The 24275-nt window shown below is 43.4% G+C and overlaps 1 protein-coding gene across 1 annotated transcript in view; it reads left to right on the plus strand.

Annotated features, from left to right (window-relative positions):
- The first annotated feature begins 11045 nt into the window (after window positions 1-11045).
- Window positions 11046-24275, plus strand: part of Rtf1 (RTF1 homolog, Paf1/RNA polymerase II complex component) — a 63910-nt gene continuing 50680 nt past the window's right edge. The window contains exon 1 of the mRNA XM_052723745.1: window positions 11046-11255. Coding sequence (XP_052579705.1) covers window positions 11049-11255 — 207 coding nt within the window. The 5' untranslated portion in view covers window positions 11046-11048. The remainder of the gene's footprint in view (window positions 11256-24275) is intronic.

Here is a 24275-nt window from a genome sequence, read left to right on the forward strand (position 1 = left end):
GCTTATCCCCATTGAGATCCAATTCTCAAAAGTTTCTCCTTCCTCTTGCCTGCTCTGCTGCATGAGAGTTAGCTGACCACTGAAGTCTTTATAGATGACACCCTAAAGTTAGCTAGAAATGCACTTCATAAGGATTTCCCAGTCCCAAGTCCCAAGGAAAGGTCATACCTGGAGCAGCTCTGGCCAGAAATGCTGACCACAACAAAATCCAGACATAAGTCACTTTGATCAACAAAGAAGCATTGATCATTTATATCTTCTTTAGATCCACACATCTGTAACCCTCACAAACATAAGTGAATGAGATAAGGTATACACAGCCCACACTCAAGAAGCAGCTGTTTACTGAAACATTAGATAACCGTGCACACGTTTTTGACCTCAAGACAGGATAGAGAGATGGGAAATTTTGAAGACATGGCAAGGAAAAGAAGTTCTACATCTGAGTCTGGTTGAAGTTTCTTCCCAGCTGAGAATCAGGAGTTCCAACATAATTAACAAAATCGCTTAAGCCTACCTCCTTTCCCAGCATTGTCTAGGAATCTCAGTAGAAACCCCATTTACAGTAAAAGTAATGTCCTAAATGTCTTGTGTAACTCCAGTGTTCTGGTTTTACCTCATCAAATTATAAGCCCATTCAAGGCACCTCCACAGCCACCCTTTAACTTCACCTGCCAAAAAAAGGTGAGGGAGGATTTCATAGCAGTCCTTTGAGTTAAAACTTGAAAGCCATTAAAACACTACACATGTCCAACCCTAAGACATTTAATTGAGACTTTCCTATGGAAGACTGGTACCCAAGAAGGGATATATCTTTTATTTTAACAGTGTCTTAATATACAGCCCTGACTGACCTTGAACTCCCAGAGATCCACCAAGATCCTCTTAAGTGAACTTGGATATGTCTTATTCTTTCCTGAGTACCTTTCCTTCTCTTAACCCTTGAACTTAAAATCTATATTAAAATATTTTTAATAAAACTCCACTGGGCTGGGCGGCGCACTCCTTTAATTCCACTGGTGGCGCACGCCTTTAATTCCAGCACTCGGGAGGCAGAGCCAGGCAGATCTCTGTGAGTTCGAGGCCAGCCTGGTCTCCAAAGCGAGTTCCAGGAAAGGCGCAAAGCTACACAGAGAAACCCTGTCTCGAAAAACCAAAAAAAAAAAAAAAAAAAAAAAAAAAAAAAAAAAAAAAAAACCCCAAAAAAAAACTCCACTGGGATAGACCCGCAATTTCTTTTCCACTCTGAAGCCTAAGATCTGGTTTAACCTGTCTTGAGGTCCCTAAAAGATCAAGAGAACTTCTGAGACTGTAGCAGTGTAATACTGTGGAGCTGTGTCTCTGTTCCTGTCACCACTAACATAACCCACAAGCCTTCCCTTGAAAATTCATACTAAAAATGCTTCCTCACAGCAAGGAACCTGCTGCCCTCCAAAATGCCAGCTTGTGCTGTTAATAATGATAAAGACTCTGGGGCTGGGCATGTAGCTCCGCTGACCAATGCTTGCCTAACATGCACGAAGCCGTGGCTTGACTTTCCCACAACTCGTGGGGCACTCTTGCCGTCTCAACACTTGGAAGGTGAGATGGGAGGCCACTGAGTTCAAGGCCAGCGTGGAATTCACTGTGAGTTCCAGGCCACATAAAATAAAACAAAACAATAAATGCTATAGGAACTGGGCCTGGTGGCATAGACCTATAACCCTAGCTACTGAGAAAGCAACCCCCCCAAAAAAAAACCTAAAACAAACAAAAAACATGCTTGGTACTAGAATAAGTGTTTGAGATGCCACTCATTTGGTGAATATTTGCCTAGAATGTATGAGATCATGAGTTCAATCTTTCCCACTGTGTAAATCTGACCTTGTAGTGCACACCTGTAAATGTACCACTTTGGACATGGCAGTAGGAAAGTCAGTAGCTCAAAACCAGTCTCAGCTATGTATGGAGTTTGAAGCCACTCTGGGTTACATAAGATCCTTCCTGTCTTAAAAAAAAAATAGGGGACTAGAGGAATGGCTGAGAGGTTAAGCACAGGCTGCTCTTCCAGAGATCCTGAGTTCAATTCCCAGCAACCACATGGTGGCTCGCAGCCATCTGTAATGAGATCTGGTGCCCTCTTCTGTCATGCAGGCATACATGCAGGCAGAACACTGTATACACAATAAATAAATAAATCTTTAAAAACAAACAAACAAAAATAAGAAGTTCCTTGGGAACAGCTATTGGGAAGCCTAAAACAGAAGGATCACATGTTGAAGGTCTGCCTGGGCTACAAAGTGAGCTGAAGGTCAGCTGAGCAGTCCTAGCAAAATCTCTCAAACTAAAAAAGAGTGCTGATGTAACTCAGTGGTAGTGCACTTGCCTGTGCACTGTGAAAGGCCCCAGGTTCAATCCCAGCACCCACATGGCAGCTCACAACTGTCTGTAGCTCCAGTTCCAGAGGATCTGACACCCTCACACCCATGCACATAAAACAAATTTAAGTAAATTATTAATAAAAAAAATACCAGGACACTGCTGGGCATGATGGCAGATTCCTATAATTCCAGAGGCTTGGGAGACAGGAGAATCTAAAAGAAAGGCTTCCCTGGGCTAAAGAGAAAGGTTCAGACCACACGAACAACTTAGAGAGACCCTGTCACAAAATCTAGATTTTTCTTTGGTTCTCTTATGACAAGGTCTCACTGGCTCTAGCTGGCATAACACTTGTTAGGTAGATGAGCCTGGTTTTGAACTCCCAGTGACCATCTCACCTCTAGGATTACAGGCATGTATCACCATGCTCAGTCTTCAAACTGAAAAGTAAAAAGAGGGCAGGATATATATGGCTTAGTGGTACAGTGCTTACTTAACATGCATAAGATCCGAGGTTCAGTTTCTGGTACTGCACACAAAGGAAGGAAAAAAAATATCAGGACACAGACACATTTTCTTTCTGTCTCTCAATCTCTCCTTCTATCTGTATTTGTTGTGCTGTTTTTAATCTATATACATATATGTATATGGGGTATATATGTATATGGAGTGTATATACATATATATGTATATGGAGCGTATACATATATACATATGTGTATATATACATGTGTGTGTGTGTGGAGTGTATACATATATACATATATATGTGTATATGGAGTATATACACATATATACATACATATGTATCTGGAGAGAGAGAGAGAGAGAGAGAGAGAGAGAGAGAGAGAGAGAGAGAGAGAGAGAGAGAAAGTCTGAGACAGGATTTCTCTGCATAGCCCTGGCTGACTGCCCTGGAACTCACTCTGTAGACCAGGCTCGCCTAGAATTTACAGAACTCCACCCTCCTCTGCCTCCTGAGTGCTAGGATTAAAGGTGTGTGCCACCATGCCCAGTCTGTGTTTTTTGTTTTGTTTTGAAGACAAGGTTTCTCTATGTAGCCTTGGTTATCCTGGAATTTGCTCTGTAGACCAGGCTAGCCTCGAACTCACAGAGCTCTGACTGCCTTTGCTTCCTGAATGTTGGGATTAAAGGCGTGCACCACCACCTTTCGAGACAGGGTTTCACTGTGTAGTTTTGGTGCCTGTCCTAGATCTTGCTCTGTAGCCCAGGCTGGTCTTAAACTCACAGAGATCTGCCTGGCTCTGCCTCCCGAGTGCTGGGATTAAAGGTGTGCACCACCACCGCCCGGCTTGTGTTGTTGTTGTTTTTTTTTTTTAATTATTTATTTCATGATAACCTAAAACTCACTATATAGCCCAGACTGGCCTCAAACTTACTGTAACCCTCCTGTCTTAGCCTCCAGAGTAATGAGAACACAAGCACACACCACTGTGCCTAAGACATAGATATATTCTTTTGAAATATTTGTTTTTTATTTTATGCTTATGTATGTTTTGCCTGCATGCATGTCTATGTACCATGTATTCAGTATCCTCAGAAGCTAGAAGACAGCGTTGGATACCCTGGAACTGGAGTTATAGATGGTTGTAAGCCAACTTGGGTCTTCTGCAAGATCAGCAAGTGCTCTTAAACCACTGAGCAATCATTCCAGTCCCTTTTTAAAATTTATGTGTATGAGTGTTTGGGCTGCATGCATATCTGTGTTCCAAATGCATGCAGTTCCTATAATAGCCATAAGAGGGCATCAGATTCCCTGAAACTGGAATTACAGGAGGTTTTGAGTCACCGTGTGGGTGCTGAGAATTGAACCAAGGTCCTCTGCAAATGCTCCTAACTGGAGAAACACCTTTCCAACCTCATGGATATGCTCTTTATTTATAGTCTTTGACTTAGTTCCCTCCATGATGGCCAAATTCCACCTATCCTCTACCATTATATCCATGACTATTTTTTTAATTGATTGATTTTGAGATAAGGTCACATGTGTTGGAGCACACCTATAATCCCTCTTTTGAGGCTCAAGGATTTGAGCTGAGCCCCAACTATCTAGAAAGACCCTGTCCCAAAAAAACTACAAAAATGGCAATCAGGTCTGGGAGGTTTTATCAACAGTCCCCTCCTGATGTGGAGTTGGGGAAGGGTGTTACATCTGACACACCTTCACAAAAATCCTTAATTACTAAACCCTGCCACAATATGATACAAGGGTTAGTAGACCTGAGGCTTCAATTTCTGATTGATGTTCCCAAACTTGGTCATCATACTCAGGTGGTGAGCCCTGAAAGAAAAACCAACCATTATCACTCACATATTTTTCCATCTTTTCATTGCAATAGAATACTTAGCTGGGCATATGAATAATCTTTATATTTCCAAGTCCCCATTGCAATTAACAGTGGGAATAGCAGTGTCATGGGATAGCTTCTGATATAGCTTCTTGTTTCTTTGATTGTTTTTGAAGATTTATATTCCTTTAATTTATGTGCATAGGCATTTTACCTGTATTTATGACTGTGTAACACATCCTTCTGGGAACTTGCTTTATGTGCATGGATTTTTGCCCTCGTGTATATAAGTGTACCTAACGTGTACAATGTCTTCAGAGGCCAGAGGAGGGTGTTAAGATACCCTGACACTGGAGTTACAGTCTGTTGTGAGCGACCATGTTGGTGCTGGGAATTGAACAATGGTCCCCTGGGAAACATCCAGTGGTCTTAAGCACTGAGCCACCTCTTCAGCCCCATGGGAACTTTTCTTAAAAGACAACTGTGTCTCGAGGTCAAATGCTGTGGGATGGTCTGTATGTCAAGTGTGTTGTTGATTGGTCAATAAATAAATCACTGATTGGCCCGTGGCCAGGCAGGAAGTATAGGCGGGACAAGGAGGAAAATAGAGCTGGGAAATGGAAGGCTGAGTCAGAGAGACACTGCCAGCCGCCATGATGAGAATCAACATGTAAAGATGCCGGTAAGCCACGAGCCATGTGGCAAGGTATAGATTAATAGAAATGGATTAATTTAAACTGTAAAAACAGTTAACAAGAAGCCTGCCACGACCATACAGTTTGAAACCAATATAAGTGTCTGTGTTTACTTGATCGGGTTTGAGCGGCTTGGGACTGGCGGGTGAGAGAGATCTGTCCTGACTGTGGGCCAGGCAGGAAAATTCTAACAACAGTCAAATCTCCGTCACCACAGCAGACAGCATGGGGCTGCTTTCTCTACCCTTCTCTTGGCTTTCAGGTCATTATCTAGAATTTATAAATGGTAGAATTCCATCTCCGACCATGACGATGAAAACAACCACTAACAAAACAGTAGCGAACTGAAAGGAGTTGGGGATTTGAGGACTTGGTGGATCAGAGCGGTTGCACCCACCTTGGGACCCACTAGGACAACCACACTTGTAATCCCAGCGCTCAGGAGACTGAAGCATGAATTTGAGGCCAACTTGGGCTATACAGTGAGATCCTGGCTCACACCGGAGATGAGAAAAGAAAGTCTCAGCAGCCCTCTATTGTGCACATCTGGACTACTTCATGAAAACCCTTTTCTCTAATTCAAGTCACTACTAAATTGGTTTGCCCTAATCCTAAACAGCGTATCCCTGTTTGTGCCACTATCTGAAGTACACAACTTGACCAACTTTGAATTAGGAGATTTTTTAAAAAATTTGGTTTTTGGCCAGGTGGCAGTGGCACACACTTTTAGTCCCAGTACTCGGGAGGCAGAGGCAGGTGAATCTCGGTGAGTTCGAGGCCAGCCTGGTCTACAAAGGGAGTTCCAGGACAAGCTCTAAAAGCTACACAGAGTAACCCTGTCTCAAAAAACAAAAAACAAAAAATTTTTGGTTTTTGGGCTGGGCGGTGGTGGCGTACACATTTAATCCCGACCCTTGGGAGGCAGAGGTAGGCAGATCTCTGTGAGTTCGAGGCCAGCCTGGTCTACTGTATACATAATAGATAAATAAATCTTTAAAAACAATTGTTTTTTGTTTCATTTGTTTTTGTACATGCTAGGCAAGGACTAGCCCTTTTACACATTTTATTTAGTTACTTTGGTGTGTGTGCGTACACACAGGTGTGTGCAGATGCCAGGATCGGTGTCAGGAACCTTTCTCTATCACTCTGCACCTTATCACTAAACTCAACATTTCAGCAAAAACTGGCTGGATTTGCCTGACTCTGCTGCCCAGAACTGTGGTTAGACATGGGCTTGAGCCCAGCTTTCTACTTCCTTCCTTTATTTACGCTAGAAGTACTCCCCTGAGATAGATTTATCAGCATACCAAGGACCCCACTGTTTGCAGATCTGCTGCTGTACGGGCTCTATGGAAAGGACAGCACAACTCAGTGACTAAAGGCAACCGCTACCAAGCCTAATGACCTGGGTTCGATTCCTGGGACCCCATGGTAGAAGGAGAGAACACACTCCTGAAAGCTGTCCTCTGACCAAAGCTATGAGGAAAATGTGTGTCACTACCGGTCTACTGTGGAACCGAGGAATGTAATCATTGGATGGATTTTCTTCCTTACACTGCACATTTATATCCACTCCAGTTACACATTTCTCTGAGCTCTTTAATCCTTTATCTGTTTTAGTAGTTCTTGCCTTAAAAAAAAGTAATTGCTATAGAGTTTTCCATGTCAAACTCTTAACAAAACAAGACAAAACAAAAATGATCATCTAGTTTATTTTCAATTTTTAAGAAAGATGTAAAGACAGGGCTGAGGAATAGTACAGCTGATAGCGGACTTGCCTGACATGTACAAAGTCCTCTCCAGCACAAGGAGAGGTGACACAAGCCTATAATGCAAGCTCAAGTGGAAGAGGCAGGAGAACTCACGGTCATCTTTAGCTACTTAGCCAGTTTACGGCCATCCTGGGATACATGAGACCCTGTCTCAAACAAACAAACAAACAACAACAAAAAGAAATACAAACCTATTTGTTAGGAATCCATAGTTTTTGTCATTTTCTATTTTACTTAGTTGTTTTTTTCTCTTTTTAAATTTAATATTTGCTTTTCATTTTCTAGTTTCTCAAACAAACAATACACAGTGAAAGTTTTCTATTTTGTAACCTAAACACTCAGAAGATAAAGGTAAGAGGATCAAACACAAGGAATTCAGGCCCAACTAAGCCACATGAGACCCCATCTCAAAACACTTTCTAGCTAGGTGGTGGTGGCGGCGGCGCACGCCTTTAATCCCAGCACTTGGGAGGCAGAGGCAGGCGGATCTCTGTGAGTTCAAGGCCAGCCTGATCTACAGAGCGAGATCCACGAAAGGTGCAAAGCTACACAGAGAAACTCTGTCTCGAAAAACCAAAAAAGAAAAAAAAGAAAGAAACCCTGTCTGGGGCGGTGTGTGTGTGGGGGGGGGTGGTGGGGGGAGGAAGACTTTTTGTTTGATCTCTTCACACACACACACACACACACACACACACACACACACACACACACACACACACACACACAGAGTCTTCTAGAGTGGTCTTGAATAAAAACGGGTTCTCATCCCCGCCCCCGCCTCCTTGGAACTCTGAAGACCAGGCTGAGATCTACCTGCCTCCTGAGTGCTGGGGCTATAAGCCTAAGCCTCCATTCTTAGGTATTTCTGAATTTAAAAGTATTTTATGTATTATTGTTAGTCAGTAAGTGTGTGTGCATACATGTGTGCCAGAGCTCCTGAGTGGAGGTCAGAAGACAACTTATGGAGATCAATTCTCTCCTTCCACCTTGGATGGGATCTGGGGATCAAATTCAGATCATTAGGCTTTCATGGTAAATGCTTTTACTCCATGAGGCATCTTGCTGGTCCTTACTTGGTTTTCAATGTGTTGTTTATCCTTTGAGATAGGGTCTCATCTAGCCTGGGATGGTCTTGAAATTACTATGTAGCTGAGTCTGGCCTGGAACTCCTGATCTTTCTGCCTCCACTTCCCAAATGCTGGGATTACAGGTCTGCACCACTATACCCTGCTACTCCCAAAGTGGAACAATTATAACTGACATGTACTCAGTGTTGGCTCTTTTTCAGAAAGTACTCTGAACACCTTTTTATATATTAACTGGGATTAAAGACGTGCTGGGATTAAAGGCGTGCTGGGATTAAAGACGTGCTGAGATTAAAGGCGTGTGCCTACGCCGCCCGTCGCTGATCTTTTGTCAGATGACTTCAAATTCAATACAGGGATAAAGCATTTTCTCCTCACCTCCAAACCTTATTTAAAGTTTCTAAGAAATCAAAAGACAGAGGCAGGGGAGCAGGTTCAATCCTCATTTTGCTGACTGGAAACTTTCAATAAACATTTTGGAAAACATTCAGAAGGGATTTAGAGAGCGGCACAATTATTCCCTTAATGTAGACACCAATTAGTCTCACTAAGGAGTAACTTGTCCCTGAATCCTTAGAGGACCCTTGTAAGTGGTTCAAAATTCATCAGAGTTCATTCAAAGACCACCTTTAAAATTCACTGATTATGGGTTTTTTGCAATCCTGTGATGAATACATTTAAAGAAACCTTATCAGAGGGCACCAGACTTAAGGATATCTAGAAACTCAGGAGGTTTTGTGGTCGTTTTGTGTGATCTTGGCCATGGACTTCGAATATGCTGGGGAGTAGGTGTGTAGGCATTACTGTTAGGGAAAACTCTTCACTTTACTCAAGTGGTACCTGGGTTTTACTTAGTTTCCTTCATCCTAATCCAAAACTTCTTTTCAAGTAGCTAACAGTAGACAGTGTTTTCTCTCTAGGGATGGCATTGTGTGTGTATGTATGCATATATATATATATATATATATATATATGTGTGTGTGTGTGTGTGTGTGTATACACATATATACACATTTTTATATATACATGTTTTATAAATATACACATTATATATATATATATACACACAGACATATATAAACTAGGTCTTGCTATATAGCCTAAGCTACCTTCAAATATGTGATCCTTCTGCTAGGGTTATTACTGTTTTGAAGCATGCACATGTTATTGTTGGTTTTAATACTGGAGATTGAGCCTGGGGCCTTACATATGCTTCTAAGCACTCTGCCACTGAGCTGAATCCTCTAGCACTTTATTTATTGAGAAAGGGTCTTAGTAAGCTGCTCAGGCTAGCCTTGGACCCATTTTGCAGCCTTAGGCAGGCCTGTGTTCCTTATGTTCCTCCTATCTTAACCTCCCAAGTAGCTGGAATTAAGGGTTTATAACTCCACACTTGGCAGGGATCTTTGATGTGTACAGTAGTTGAGTTGAGAAAAATCAACTTACAGAGTCAAAGTGAGATAGAGAGCACAAGAGTGAGAGCTCATCAACCCAGCCAAGGAAGCCTTAGATTCCAAAGTTCACTATCAGAATGAATGAACTAGTGGGCTCCAAGAAGACTGGAGAACAGCCTCAAATTATTATGTATATACTCCCTAAAATACAAATCCTGCTGTATATGTTTATATATATACATATATGTACACATACACCTTTCTGGTGCTGATCTTTTTTGTTTTGTTTCGTTTTTGTTTTTGTTTTTTTTGTTTTTGTTTTTTTTTTTGGTTTTTCGAGACAGGGTTTCTCTGTGTAGCTTTGTGCCTTTCCTGGAACTCACTTGGTAGCCCAGGCTGGCCTCGAACTCACAGAGATCCGCCTGCCTCTGCCTCCCGAGTGCTGGGATTAAAGGCGTGCGCCACCACCGCCCGGCTTCGTTTTTGTTTTTTGAGACAGGGTTTCTCTGTGTAGTTTTGGTGCCTGTCCTGGACCTCACTCTGTAGACCAGGCTGGCCTCAAACTCACAGAGATCCATCTGGCTTTGCTGGGATTAAAGGCGTGCGCCTATGCCTCCGGGCGCTGATCTTTTGTCAGATGATTTCAAATTCAATACAGGGATAAAGCATTTTCTCCTCACCTCCAAACCTCTCTCAAAAAGGGCTAGCTTGCCTTCACCTTCCTAAACCAAAATCTGCAACCTCTGCCCCTTCGGAGCACCAATCTCAAATCCTAGGGATACTACCCAGCAAATAATCCAGAATCCATCTTCTTCTCTATTCTTGGTCTCTTTCGGTGTCGAAGACATCGTCGTCCCTTACCAATACAGGACAACCCAAGTGGGTCTGATACTACTTAATATAGCTCATTAGAAGCTGCTTTCCTCCCGGGCTTCGTCTTCTCAACTCATCCCACACCCCCGACACCTGCTGCTTTCCTACAATGAATTTGAGTTCCCCAAAGTAATTTTATTATCGCTTGGAATACTCTTCCCGAATTCTTTGGGTCGCAGTTCGACTGTTACTAATACGGCTCAGGCAGGGAGGCTCCGGTTCTTCCACCCATAACCTCAGCGAGTTCCAGGCGACTGTCGTCCACACTGGTGGCTCCTGAAGTCGCCTTCCAAGGGTGGAGATGCATGAGCTTTCTTAGAGTGGACCCTGGTCCGGCGGCTCAAACCAGCTTCAAGCAGAGAATCCCTGGGCAACCCTCAGCTCCGACACCGCATCAGCTTCCGGCCGGCGGAAAGAGACAGACTTAACTCCCGCCCGGAACCAGCGGGAGCGTAGCCCCGCCCCTCGCGCTGCGTCGGGGGTGGGGCGGGGCGGGGCTCCAGGCCTCGGCGAACGGCGTGCGCCCGGCGGGGGGCGGGGCCAGGGGCGGAGCGGAGCGCGCATGCGCGGTCGCCTTTGTGTGGGTCGAGCGGCGGCGGCGGCGGCGGCGGTGGCGGCAGTGGCGGTCCCACTGGCAGGCGGGCAAGAGGGGAGTCCCGGCGGCGTCCGGCGTGGGAGCCGGGGGACCACCATGGTAAAGAAGCGGAAAGGCCGTGTCGTAATCGACTCGGATACGGAAGACAGCGGCAGCGACGAGAACCTGGATCAGGTGAGGGCAGGCCGCGGAGGCGCGGGCCGGCGGAGCGGGAGGGCTGAGTTCTGGCCACGGGAGCTGGGAGCCGCCCGGCCCGAGCGCCCGGACCGCCCGGTGTCCGGCCCGCTGCTGCAGCCCCTTCCTGTCTCCCCGCTGAGTCTTAGGCCCTGGAAGCCCGGGCCAGGCCTGGAGACGGAGCCCCGAGGACTTGGCGCCTTGGGCCGGGAGGCGGGGCAGGGATCGGGGCTGATGGGCCTCGGGGTTTGGGGTACTGAAGGGGGCCGCTGTCCGCTTCAGCCGGATCAGGGCGTCCTGACTGCAGGCCGGGAGATCCGGGCCGGGCGAGATAGGAAGTATCGCTCGCCAACCCCAATGGCTGGGAGATTTTGGAGGAGGTGCAAGGGTGAGCATGGGGCTGTGGGAGGGAAAAATAGTCTAAGATGAAGTTTTTCAGACCAGGCGTGTGGACATAGGAGGGACACCCATAAATGTCCCGAAAAGAGCTTCCGCGGTGTTTGAGGAGGAAGACTTAGCTGTGGTCTCTTTGGAGACTAGGGTCATTTACCGTCGAAATGGGTTCCAGTTGGGATGTCAGACCCCAAACAAACTTTTGGGAGGAGGAAAGAGGACAGATAACTGAAAGTTGTGAACTGTGGGGCAGCATAGAGGGGCTGTGGCACAAGCTCTTAGCCTTTTTTATGCAACAGCCCGGAATTCTTTTTCACTTGAAGATCGGGGAGCAAGTATTGAAAGTAACTCGTGGCCTTAGTGTCTTAGTGGTCCACTTTGCTTGTGTACTCTAGAAAACACTACAGAGAGGAAGCTGTTCTTGTAGCAGTGCTTTGATGGTATCAGGAGATACAAAGATAGTTTTCTCCATGTTTCATGAGTAAGTGACATAAAAGAAGAGTATGCAAGATGAAGTAGCTTTATAAATTTATAAATAGTAGATTACTAAGTTCAGAATCTGAAATTCTGAGTCCTAATTGCTTTCTAATCGTGTACCTTTGGTCTCCACTGTGAAAAAGGGGTATAACATCAGCCTTGTGTATTGAATTGGGCAATTGTATGGATCAAATGTTTATAATAGTGTTGGTATAAACTACAAAGTTGTTGTATAAAAACCTTCTTGGGAATTTTTAGTAATAGAGCAGAGGTCTCAGGATTAATTAGGGCTTGAAAAGGGAGGGCTTTTAAGAGGGAAGGGCTAGAAAGGTTCTAAAGACCCACTTACACAACAGGTTTTCTTGTTTGATACAGGGTCTCAGACTACAGCTTAGTCTGTTATTGGACTAAGCCAGTTATCTACCTTGGCCTCTTGAGTGCAGGGGTTACAGGCATGGGTCACCACACCTGGCAAAAACAAAACAAAAGACAAACAAAACTTGTAAAAGTGGTAGGGAGGTGGGAAAGTAATGGGGCCAGTAAAGGACTATCCAAGGACAGGAAACCCTGTTCAGGGGTAGGAATTGAGTGAATAAATCGAAGGCATTTTCATTGAAAGACTCCTAAAAATCTACCAAAAATGTATTGCTGTCTATAAAAATTTTATTGATAAATGTTTAGACTGCCCCTCAGTTTTGTGGAGTGTAGATGTAATCTTACATTATATCTGAAATAAATTAGGTAAGTACCTTGATTAAGTGCTCCGTTTACATGGTCACACTTTCAAATCATGGTGAAGTTGAACATACTTTTCCCACTTTACATATGAAGAAAATGAGATTAAAGGAGCTAAGTAATTCTCTAGCAAGTAGTAGAAATGGAATTTAACCTAAACATTTACAAGTATACTGTTTCTATTACATAAGGCTAGTATATATAGTCTTTTAGTTTTTCATATTGCAAAATGAAAATAATGTGGCTTTTAACTTATTGTTTATATTTGTTTGTATATATATTGTGTGCATTGGTGTTTTGCCTACATGTATGTCTGTGTGAGGGTGCCAGATTCCCTGGAACTGGAGTTACAAACAGTTGTGAGCTGTCATGTGGGTACTGGAAACCAAACCCAAATCTGCAAAGCAGCAAGTTCTTGTAAGAGCTGAGCCATTTCTCTAGATCTTGGGTGGTTTTGAGATAGGGCCTTGCTATGTGGGTATGTGCTGGGTTTGAACTTGCAGTCCTGCCTTAGCCTTCAGAGTGTGGGGTTACAAGCTTGAGCCATGGCCAGTTTCCATGTTGCTAAAACTCATGTTTTTTGGGTTTTTTTTGTCTTTTTGGTTTTTCGAGACAGGGTTTCTCTATGTGTAGTTTTGCACCTTTCCTGGATCTCAGTTTGTAGACCAGGCTGGCCTCGAACTCACAGAGATCTACCTGCTTCTGCCTCCCGAGTGCTGGGATTAAAGGTGTGCCCCGCCTAGATACACTAGAGAAAGTTATCAAATCAATGAGAAAGATTGTTTAGGATGCTTGGTAAAGCCTTCTTACGAATGAATTAAACGATCAATTATTCTGACCTTAATGATTTTCCCACAGAATTCTGATGAATGATTGGGTGGATGCATCCGTTGGTGTCAGAGATATTTTACCTGATCCACAAAGAGCATTTCCAGGGGCTGGAGAGATGGCCCAGTAAAAGAAGCATACTGTTCTTGCAGAGGACCTGGGTTCAGTTGCCAGCACCCACGTGGTGGCTCACAACCATCTGTACTTCTAGTTCTAGGGGATCAGATCGCTCTTCTGACCTCCACAGGTGCCAAGCACACGGATGACACATAAACAAACATACAGGCAAAACATTCCTAAACACAAAATAAAAATAAATAAATCTAAAAAAAAAGTATTTCCAAAGTAGTAAGTGAAGGAGGTTCCAACTTTAGATCTAATTCTAAATATCTACTTGAAAAAAGAATGTGAAATTTGTATGTGGTACCAAAAATATTTTAGGAGCAATTCTACCTCCCCTTAAGCTACTTGTTGGCATGTTTGCTATCAGATGGGAACTGGATCAGAGGTCCCTTTCCTTGTACATCCTAACAGGGGCACCTGTGCCTTCCGTTCGTTTTTGTTGTTGTTAGTTTTGTCTGTTTGGCACTGAGCCAGGCTATCAAAGGAATCCAAGAAAAAGATCTTTGTCTTCTGGATGGCCTTACCAAAGACTTTTAGAAGAAATTTATAGTCAGCCTGATTTTAAGATCTTAAGAAGTCTGCAGAACATAGCCAGTGCATCCCAGGTCTTTCCTGACTAATGCTGAGTTTTCATTGGAAGTTTGACATTGGGCTTGGCTAGTTCATGGTCCTTGTGGAAAGAACAAACCATGACAGATCTGCCAGTGTCTAGTAGGAGAGTGTTGCACAGTTAGTAAGGAGGCCTTTACCCCGAGTTTTCAGGTGGGAATCTAAGCCATTATGTTGGAATTTCTGTAGCACCTCCAAATGAGTACTTACCGAAGGGGCGGTGGGTAAGCTGCTCGTGGGTGACCTTTCCTTGGTGTTTAGAAGAAGGACCATCTGTGTCAGAAGCCACCTGGGTTGTTTATTTAAAATGCAGGTTGACTCTAAAACCCAGCACTATGTATGATGCATATGTACCAGTTTAAAAAGGCACATGTGATGAAGATAAAAAAAAAAAAAAGATTGGGGGCTTGAGGGGCATAGTTCCTACCTCCGGTCTACTAACCCAGACCCTCAGAGACTAAAGCCCTGGATTCTGTGTTTGTAACAGGTACAGGCTAGTCAGTTATGATTCATGGTCATGTATGCAAGTTCATCTTTGTCAGTAAGAAATGTAACTATCTGGGGAGAGAAATAGCTGCTGTGTTTCCTCTAGTGTATCCCAGTGAAGGGCATACATGCAACCCAGAGAACTTGGCAGAGATGTTTAAAGTGGCAAAACTGCTAGCTCATTTAAATCTCAAATATGATTTAATTGGTGGGATGGCTTTTGTATTTTGTTGCTGTGCTGGCATTGAACCCAGGATATCATGCATTCTAAATACATGTTTTACTGCTGAGCTGCATACCCAGCTACTAGGGGTGCTTTATTTTTTTTTTTAATTTCTAAAAATTTTATGTATATGGGTAGTTTACCTGTATGTATGTTTGTATACCACATTCATGCCTGATGCCTGTGAGGACCTGAAGAGGGTGTTGGATTCCCTGGAACTGGAGTTCCAGATGGTGATGAGCTACCATGTGGGTGCTGGGAATTAAACCCAGGTCCCCTGGAAGAGCCAGTGCTCTTAACCACTGAGCCGTCTTTCTAGCCCTAGAGATTCTTTTCCTTGAGTCAGTAATTCTTTCTTCTTGGGAAGGTGTGTGTATGGGGTGTGTGTTTTGTGTGTGTGCACGTGCACACACTCATGAAAATACCACTGGAGATTAGACCCAAGGTATCATATATGCTGGGAACATGCTCTGCCACTGAGCTACACTTCCAAGCCTTAGAGGATTTTCTTTTTGCATGTAACCTGATCGTGTCCCTGTTTTTTTATTTTGGTCATCTTATTCTTTCCCATTTTTAAACTGCAGGATCCTTGTCATTGGTGCTTTACTCAGCCCCAACCTGCCATGGAAGTGCACATCTGTAACCCTAGCACTCAGGAACCTGAAGCAGGAGGAACAAGAGTTCAAGGCCAGACAGGACTACGTAACGAGACTCTTTCTTTTCTCTTCTCTTCTCCTTCCTTCCTTCCTTCCTTCCTTCCTTCCTTCCTTCCTTTCTTTTTGCTTTGCCTTTCTCAAAACTTGTTCAGATATATTCATACTAAAATGTTTTATACTTTTCTTTCTTTCCTTTTTTTTTCTTCTTTCTTTGTAGAGAGAAAGTGTCTCACTTGTAGCTAAGCTGGCCTGAAACTTAGGATAGTTTGCCTGCCTCAGCTTTCCAAATGCCAGGATTGTAGTGTGACCCACCATTCCTATTTTATAACCCCCCCACCCCCATCAACTTGAAAGGGCAGCAATGAAATTTGTCTTCGGAGATGGCCTGGTGGCACAGACCTGTAATCCCAGCAGCAGAATCACAAGTTCAAGGCTGTTTGCATTGTAGAGTAAGCCGAAGGCTAGACTGACTAGGCAACTTGATGAAACCATCCCAAAAGGCAAAAAGAGAGCTAGGGGTGTGATTTAATGTTAGAGTTCTCACCTAGTGTGCCTGAGGCTTTAGGTTCCAACACCCATATTGCAAAAAAAAAAAAAAAGAACTGTCTTTATCTTAGATGGGCCTACTAGAGATTTTCTAGGACCTCTGTTTAGCATTTTGTATAAAACTTTGATATAAAGTATCCTTCTGTAAATGTTCCTCATGAAAGTTGGGAAATTTAAAAGTTATGCTTTTCACTACTACTATTTCATGTTAGCCAGAGGTAGATTTTGAAGGCTATAATGAATTTGCCAGTGGCAGTGCTAACTTGTGAAATACTAAGTTTGTATAATAGTGTTATGTATAGCTTGCTGCAACTTATTTACTAATTTCATTTGGCTTTTATATGGAAATGGTTAGAGAAGAGTGAAGTCTCTTGGCATCTTTGAGTAATTCTGTGTGTGTGTGTGTGTGTGTGTGTGTGTGTGATCTTGAGGGTTGCACATGCTAGGCCAGCACTCTACCACTGAACCACTCCTCCCTAGCTTTTTGGTTTTTAACTTTTTAAAAATTACATTTGTTTGTTTGTTTGCTTATTTATTTATTTAGATGTGTGTGGGCTTGAGTGCCATGGCACGTAATATGAAGGTCAAAATACAACTTTTGGGAGTTGGTTCTCTCCTGCTTTGTGGGTCCCAAAGACTGCATTCAGGTCATTAGGCTCTGTCTTGGTAGCGGCTCTCTTTACCTGTAATTGTGTGTGTGTGTGTGTGTGTGTGTGGTTTTTCAAGACAGCGTTTCTCTGTGTAACAGCCTTGGCTGTCCTAGAACTCACTCTATAGACCAGGCTGGCCTCCAACTCACTGAGATCCACCTGCCTCAGCCTCCCAAGTGCTGGGATTAAAGGTGTGTGCCACCATTGATCTGCCCATCTTTACTTTTAATGTTGCCTATAGTGCATTAGCCTTGACTTCTCCATCCTCAGAGTTAAAACAGATCCTGCTTCTGCAGCTAGGTTAGATAGTTCACATCTGTAATGCCAGCACTTAGGCTACTGAGGGAAAAGGTCTGCCATGAGTTCAAGGCCAGCCTGCATTGTACAATGAGATCCTGTCTCAAAAACCAAAACAAGACATATATAACCCTCTTCACTCATTCTGGGTTTCTTTCAGTTTCATGAGGGGGCTCAGTCTTTGCTGCCTTACTTCTGTACACGCCATTCTCTCAAAAATGAACACACAACACCGTCTCTTTATCCTTCAGTTCCCTAATCTCCTTTTCCTTAACATCTGTTTCAGATCTCAGCTTCAATGCCATCCTTATCAGGCCAATATAAAGCCTCACATATATCTGCCCTTCCTTCATAACCTGCAATCCAACGTAAAGAAAATGACTAAGTATCTTACCCTCTCTGCCACCTCTTCTCTACAAGGTCCTTGAAGGTGGCAAACACTTTCATTTTGTTCATCTAACCTAACACATTTGTTGACAACAATCTCTACCATTGAGTGAACAATAGATATACAAACAGAACCAAATCAAAAATGGTTTGGGGCTGGTGAGATGGCTCAGCAGAAATTTTTTATTTATTTATTTATTTTTTTTTTTGGTTTTTCGAGACAGGGTTTCTCTGTGTAGCTTTGTGCCTTTCCTGGAACTCGCTTTGTAGACCAGGCCGACCTCGAACTCACAGAGATCCGCCTGCCTCTGCCTCCCGAGTGCTGGGATTAAAGGCGTGAGCCACCACCGCCCGACCTCAGCAGAAATTTTTAATGAGTTTTGTATTTTTCTTTCTTTCTTTCTTTCTTTCTTTCTTTCTTCCTTCCTTCCTTCCTTCCTTCCTTCCTTCCTTCCTTCCTTCCTTCCTTCCTTCCTTTCTTTCTTTCTTTCTTTCTTTTTTGGTTTTTCGAGACAGGGTTTCTCTGTGTAGCTTTGTGCCTTTCCTAGAACTCACTCTGTAGCCCCAGCTGGCCTCGAACTCACAGAGATCTGTCTGCCTCTGCCTCCCGAGTGCTGGGACTAAAGGTGTGTGCCACCACTGCCCGGCGAGTTATTTTCCTTAAAAGCTTTGATATCAAAGGGAAGGCTGGGGGCAGGAGGAGAGAGGAGAGGGGAATCTGTGGTTGGTATGTAAAATGAATAGAACATGTCTTAATAATAAAAAAAATGAAAAAAAGCTTTGATATCAAAGCTGCCATGGGGGTTGGAGATAGAGATCAGTAGTAGAGTGCCTGCCTAGCATACCTAGGAATGAACACACAGGCACTCAGACAGACAGACAGACACACACACACACACACACAGAATTAATCTTAACACTTCACAAGATAACACTGCCACTCACAAGTTCATTATAGCCTTCAAAATCTACCTCTGGCTAACATGAATCAATATCAGTGAAAAGCATAACTTTTAAATTTCTCAAGTTTTATGAGGAACATTTACAGAAGGATACTTGCTTAACAGAGGTCCTAGAAAATCTCTAGTAGGCCCATCTAAGATAAAGACTATCCATTTTTTGTATGCCTGCAAAGGTTAGAGGACAACCTTTGGGAATCAGCTCGCTCTTTCCACCATGGTCCCAGTGATGGATTATGGTTGTCAGGCTTGGCTACAGCACCTTTACCTGCTGAGCTATAGAATCACCGCATCCCACTTCCCCTTCCTTACTCTTTCTTTCTTTCTTTTTTTTTTTATTTATTTATGTGCTTTATGTATATGAGTGCTCTATTGTGAGCCGTCATGTGGTTGCTAGGAATAGAACTCAGGACCTCTGGAAGAGCAGCCAGTGCTCTTAACCACTGAATCATCTCTCCAGCCTATCCCTTCCTTACTCTTTTTTAAAAATATGTATTTATTACATATATAGTGTTCTGCCTGCCTGTGTCCCTGCAGGCCAGAAGAGGGCACCAGATCTCATTACAGGTGGTTGTGAGCCACCATGTGGTTGCTGGGAATTGAACTCAGGACCTCTGGAAAAAAGTCAGTGCTCTTGACCACTGAGCCATTTATTTCTCCATCCCCCCTTCCTTACTCTTAATAAACAGCCAGTGCCCAATGTTTGAATCACATTCCTTTGCCAGTGATGTCTCTGAAAGAGAGAACACCAACAAACATCTTAAATACTACATTCTGTGGATTGTTCTTCCTTAGCACCTCTTCAGGCCTTCCCAGTTCTCTCCATCCCTGTGGCTGCTTACTTTGTCAGGCCACCATTTCTCTGCTCAGGATGGAATGATTTGATTCTCAGACTGACTGCTCTACACTTCCACCCTGACCCCAAGTGCTCCTCTAAAACCCGTAGTGGCTAGGTTACTCCTCTCCTTCAGACCATTTGGTGGTTTCTTGCTGTCCTCAAATAAAATCTCTGCTTCTGACCCTGCTTTGCAATCCACTGATACAGTTTCTTCTTCCTCTGACCCACCTCACTTCATCCCCTCCCCCTTGCTTGCTTAGATATCAGTGACAGTTTCTCTTTCAGTTCTTTGACTGAGCCAGCATTATCAGCTTCATGGCCTTAGCTGTTTGGGAGGAGGCCTCTGTTGGGAATCCCATATATCTTCCTTTCCTCAGAAAGTTTCTAATCTCGACCTTCAGAGAGCCCTCTCCTGCTCTCCTTGCTGCAGACAGGCTCCCTGTGTGCTCGACACGCTTCCTTCTTAGTGCTTAACTGTGTTCCCGCTGATTTATCTTCTTGCCTGTCTCTTGCTCTTGCCCTTAAAGTCTATGAAGTAAGGAGGACATTTGTAGCTTTTCTTTGCTGTTATCTACTTGCCCTATGTTTTTAACATAATAGGTGCTGGTAGCAAGGTAACCAACCATTCTAGTTTGTCTAGATTGAGGTGTTTCTATGAGTGCAGGAGTTGTAATGCTAAAAAATCAGGATAGTAATGGACAAATAATACCTAGCTATTGGGCATTATTTATGTTTATAGAAAAAAAGCTTAGCATGCTAATTAGATATGAAACCTGAAGAATTTTATTCATATGAGCCTTTTATTCTTTCTGGGTGTTTTTTTAATACTGAAGTTCCTAACCAAGTGTATCTTGCACATTTTGACAGATGCTCTACCACTGAGCTATAGCCCCACCCCTTTCTCTTTTTCTTTTTAAATTTTTTATTTTTATTTCATGTGCATTGGTGTTTTGCCTGCATGTATGTCTGTGTGAGGGTGTCAGATCTCCTGGAACTGGAGTTACAGACAGTTCTGAGCTGCCATGTGGGTGCTGGGAATTGAACTCATGCTCTTAATGGCTAAGCTATCTATCTCCCCAGCCTCTTTCTCTTTTTAAGGCAGGATTTTACTATGTAGCCCTCACTGGCCTGGAACTCACTCTGAGGACAAAGAATCTACCTGCCTCTACCTCCCAAGTGCTGGGACTAAAAATGTGTGCCACCACGGCTGGCACCTGGCCCTTTTAAAATTTTGAGACAGAGTTTTACTGAATTTCTTAGGCTGCCCTTGAACTCTCTGTAGCTCAGGAGTCCTTGGATTTAAGATTGTCCTGCCACAATCGCTCCAGTATCTTGGATTATAGGTTTATGTTATCAGTCCAGTCTCTTGCTTTATACTCTCTACTTAAATGTGGCCTTTGAACAGTGTGATTGAAACTGCTGTACAAGCTAGACACGGCATCTCTTCACAGCTAGACCTGTAGTAGATTGGGCACTGATACATTAAGCACATCTTTGGTTTAGCTTAAATATGATAGATCATGGTGTCACCTCACACAGCATTTTTCTTAAGACATGTCAAGATAAATGTGAAGGTTTTCACTAGATGAGATAAAATACAGGGATGGTAGTGAAAGAGATCACTGGCCGTAAGAAATGTGACCAGCCAGTGTGGAATTGTGGAGTGGGTTATAGATAAAAGGCAGATAGGTTTGTTCCTTGTGTGTGGACCACTTTTTTTTTTTTTTAAATATTTATTTATTGTAGGCTGGGCAGCGGTGGAGCACGCATTTAATCCCAGCACTCGGGAGGCAGAGCCAGGCAGATCTCTGTGAGTTTGAGGCCAGCCTGGTCTATAGAGCCAGCTCCAGGACAGGGGCCAAAACTACACAGAGAAACCCTGTCTCCAAAAACCAAAAAAAGAAAAAAAAGAAGATGTATTTATTATGTATATAATGTTCTATCTGCACGCCAGAAGAGGGCACCAGATCTCATTATAGATGGTTGTGAGCCACCACGTGGTTGCTGGGAATTGAACTTAGGACCTCTAGAAGAGCAGCCAGTGCTCTTAACCTCTGATCCATCTCTCTAGCCCCATAGACCACTTTAAAAAAAATACAGGAGGTTGGGGATTTAGCTCAGTGGTAGAGCGCTTGCCTAGTAAGCACAAGGCCCTGGGTTCAGTCCTCAGCCTCAGGGGGGAAAAAAGATATCAAATAAATCACCCTTAAACATCTCTTCATGTTGTGGGTGGAGAGATGGCTAAGCAGTTAAGAGTTCTTGTAGGTCTTCCAGAGGACCCAAGTGTGGCTCCCAGTACCCCTGTCAGGTGGCTAACAGCCTCCTGTAATTTCAGCTCCAGGGGATCTGACACCCTCTTCTGTCCCCCTCATGCACACATGCACGAGTGTGTGCATACACATGTGAACAAATAAAAATCCTATCATGTGTGCAATATTGTGGAGACTTTTCATTGACACATTGTTCTAGCCATCTACCTAGGAGCCCTCATTAGGATATAAAGGATTAAGCCATGGAGTGGTTTGATCAGGAGTTCCCTGAGTAGCTTTCTAGGTTGAGCTCCAGAAGTAGAGAGGTCAGTTTTCACAGTATTAAGGTCATTGTTGTCGCCACACTATTGTAGTATAGCTAATATGCTACACAAAGTGAAAGTGTGCTTATCAGATACATTTGGTAATGGATTTTGTTGGGTTTTTAGTATAAAGTGGTACCTCTTGTTTTTTGTTTGTTTTTATTTTTTTGCTATAGGGTTTTGCTCTCTACCCCAGGAGGGTCTGGAAATCCTTTCAGTCCTAGGCTGACCTCAAGCTTGTGTCAGTTTTCCTTTTTTTGTCTTCCAAGCGCTCGCTGAGGTTACAGATTTATGGTGCCAGATAAGGGTGTGTGTGTGTGTGTGTGTGTACACTTGTACACGCGTGTGTGCATACGCAAGCATGCAAAAGCATGTGAATGCATGTTTCTTTCTATCTATCCATCTATCTGTCTGTCTGTCTGTCTATCCATTTGGTTTTTCAAAACAGAGTTTCTCTATATAACAGCTCTGGCTGTCCTCGAACTCATAGAGATCTGCCCGCCTTTGCCTTCTGAGTGCTGAGTGAAGGTGTGTGACACCCAGCAGTGTGTGCACTTTTAAGTGCATAGGTGTATGGAAGTCAGAGGACAGCTTGAGGTAGCTGCTTCTGTCTTTTCACTCTATGGGTTCTGGGGATTGAATGCAGGTTTTCAGGCTCATGACTGGTTTTTTTGACCTGCTGAGCCACCCTGCCACCCAGTTTCAGTAACTTTTAATGAATATCTACTGAATATAATAGCTACTGTTTTAGGAAAGGACTTGATTGCAAGCTGTAGTCAAAATTTCATTACTGTAATGAATTAGGTTACTTCTTAGGGAGAAAAGGTGTACCTAGCTCACAGTTTTGGAGGCTGGAAGCCAACAGCATGGTACAGACTCTGGCTGGATGACATCATGGTGAGAGACATGAATAGTCCATGTGTCTGCTTACAAAGCTGTCAGGATCCTGTCAGTCATGAAGTTGTAACTTCCTTAAGGCCCACTTCTGCACACCAAAGCTAAATCAACCTCCTTTCCTCTTAATACCATCAAGTAAGTCTCTGGATTAAACTACTGCAAGAAGCTGGGTGTTGTAGCACATGCCTTTAGTCCCAGCACTAGGCAGTCAGATCTCTGTGTTTCAAGCCAGCCAGGGCCACATAATGAGGCTTTATTGCAAAACAAAAACAAACTACTGCAAGAGTTAGGGGAACAAAGCATATTCAAACCAGAGCAAGAGTGTATCCAAATACATCAAATACATGTTTTTTTTTTTTTTTTGTTTGTTTTTTTTGGTTTTTCGAGACAGGGTTTCTCTGTGTAGCTTTGCGCCTTTCCTGGAACTCGCTTTGGAGACCAGGCTGGCCTTGAACTCACAGAGATCCGCCTGGCTCTGCCTCCTGAGTGCTGGGATTAAAGGCATGCGCCACCACCGCCCGGCCAAATACATGTTCTAATGAGTGTGTGTTAAAACCAAATTCTACAGTCCTCAAATTCAAGATTGCTTAGCAGGTACAGGTGCCTGCTTCCAAGCTTGACAACCTGAATTCAGTCCCTGAGACCTAGGTGAAAGGTTCTGGTGGAAGGAGAGAACTGACTTTCACGGGTTGTCCTTTGACTTCCACAACCTCACTGTGTACATGCACACAAACACAAATAAATGTAAGAAAAAGTTTGTTTATAAGTTTGCATTAAGGTAATATAGGGCAAAGTGTAATAACAAAGGCCATCATCAAATTCACATACAATCCTATTTTTATCCCAAATAAATAGAAACTATGAGCATGAAATTGCTCCACAAATGAAAACAGTCCAAGTGATTTTCATCTGGTAGGTGATATACACTAAGATACATTCATATAGCGGAATGAAGTTTAGTATTAAAAATTATGGACAAACTTGGGCTGGAGAGATGGCTCAGGGGTTAAGAACGCTTACTGCTTTTGCAAAGGACCCAAGTTCAGTTCCCAGAACCCATGTCAGGCAACTAATAGCTGCCTATAACTTCAGGGAATACTGTCCTCTTCCGGACTCCACAGGCACTTGCGCTCACATGTACATACCCCCCCCCACACACATACACACATAATTTAAAATAATAAAATGGGGGTGGGGCTGGAGAGATGGCTCAGTGATTAAGAGCATTTGTTGCTCTTGCAGAGGACCTAGATTCTGTTCCCAGTACCTACATGGTATCTGTAACTATCTAGTTATCTGTAACTCCAGTTCAAGGGAATCCAGTGTCCTCTTTTGATCTCCTTA

This window comes from Peromyscus californicus, unplaced genomic scaffold (assembly GCF_007827085.1).
Source record: "Peromyscus californicus insignis strain IS unplaced genomic scaffold, ASM782708v3 Scaffold_7__1_contigs__length_154581171, whole genome shotgun sequence".
NCBI classification, from domain to species: domain Eukaryota; kingdom Metazoa; phylum Chordata; class Mammalia; order Rodentia; family Cricetidae; genus Peromyscus; species Peromyscus californicus.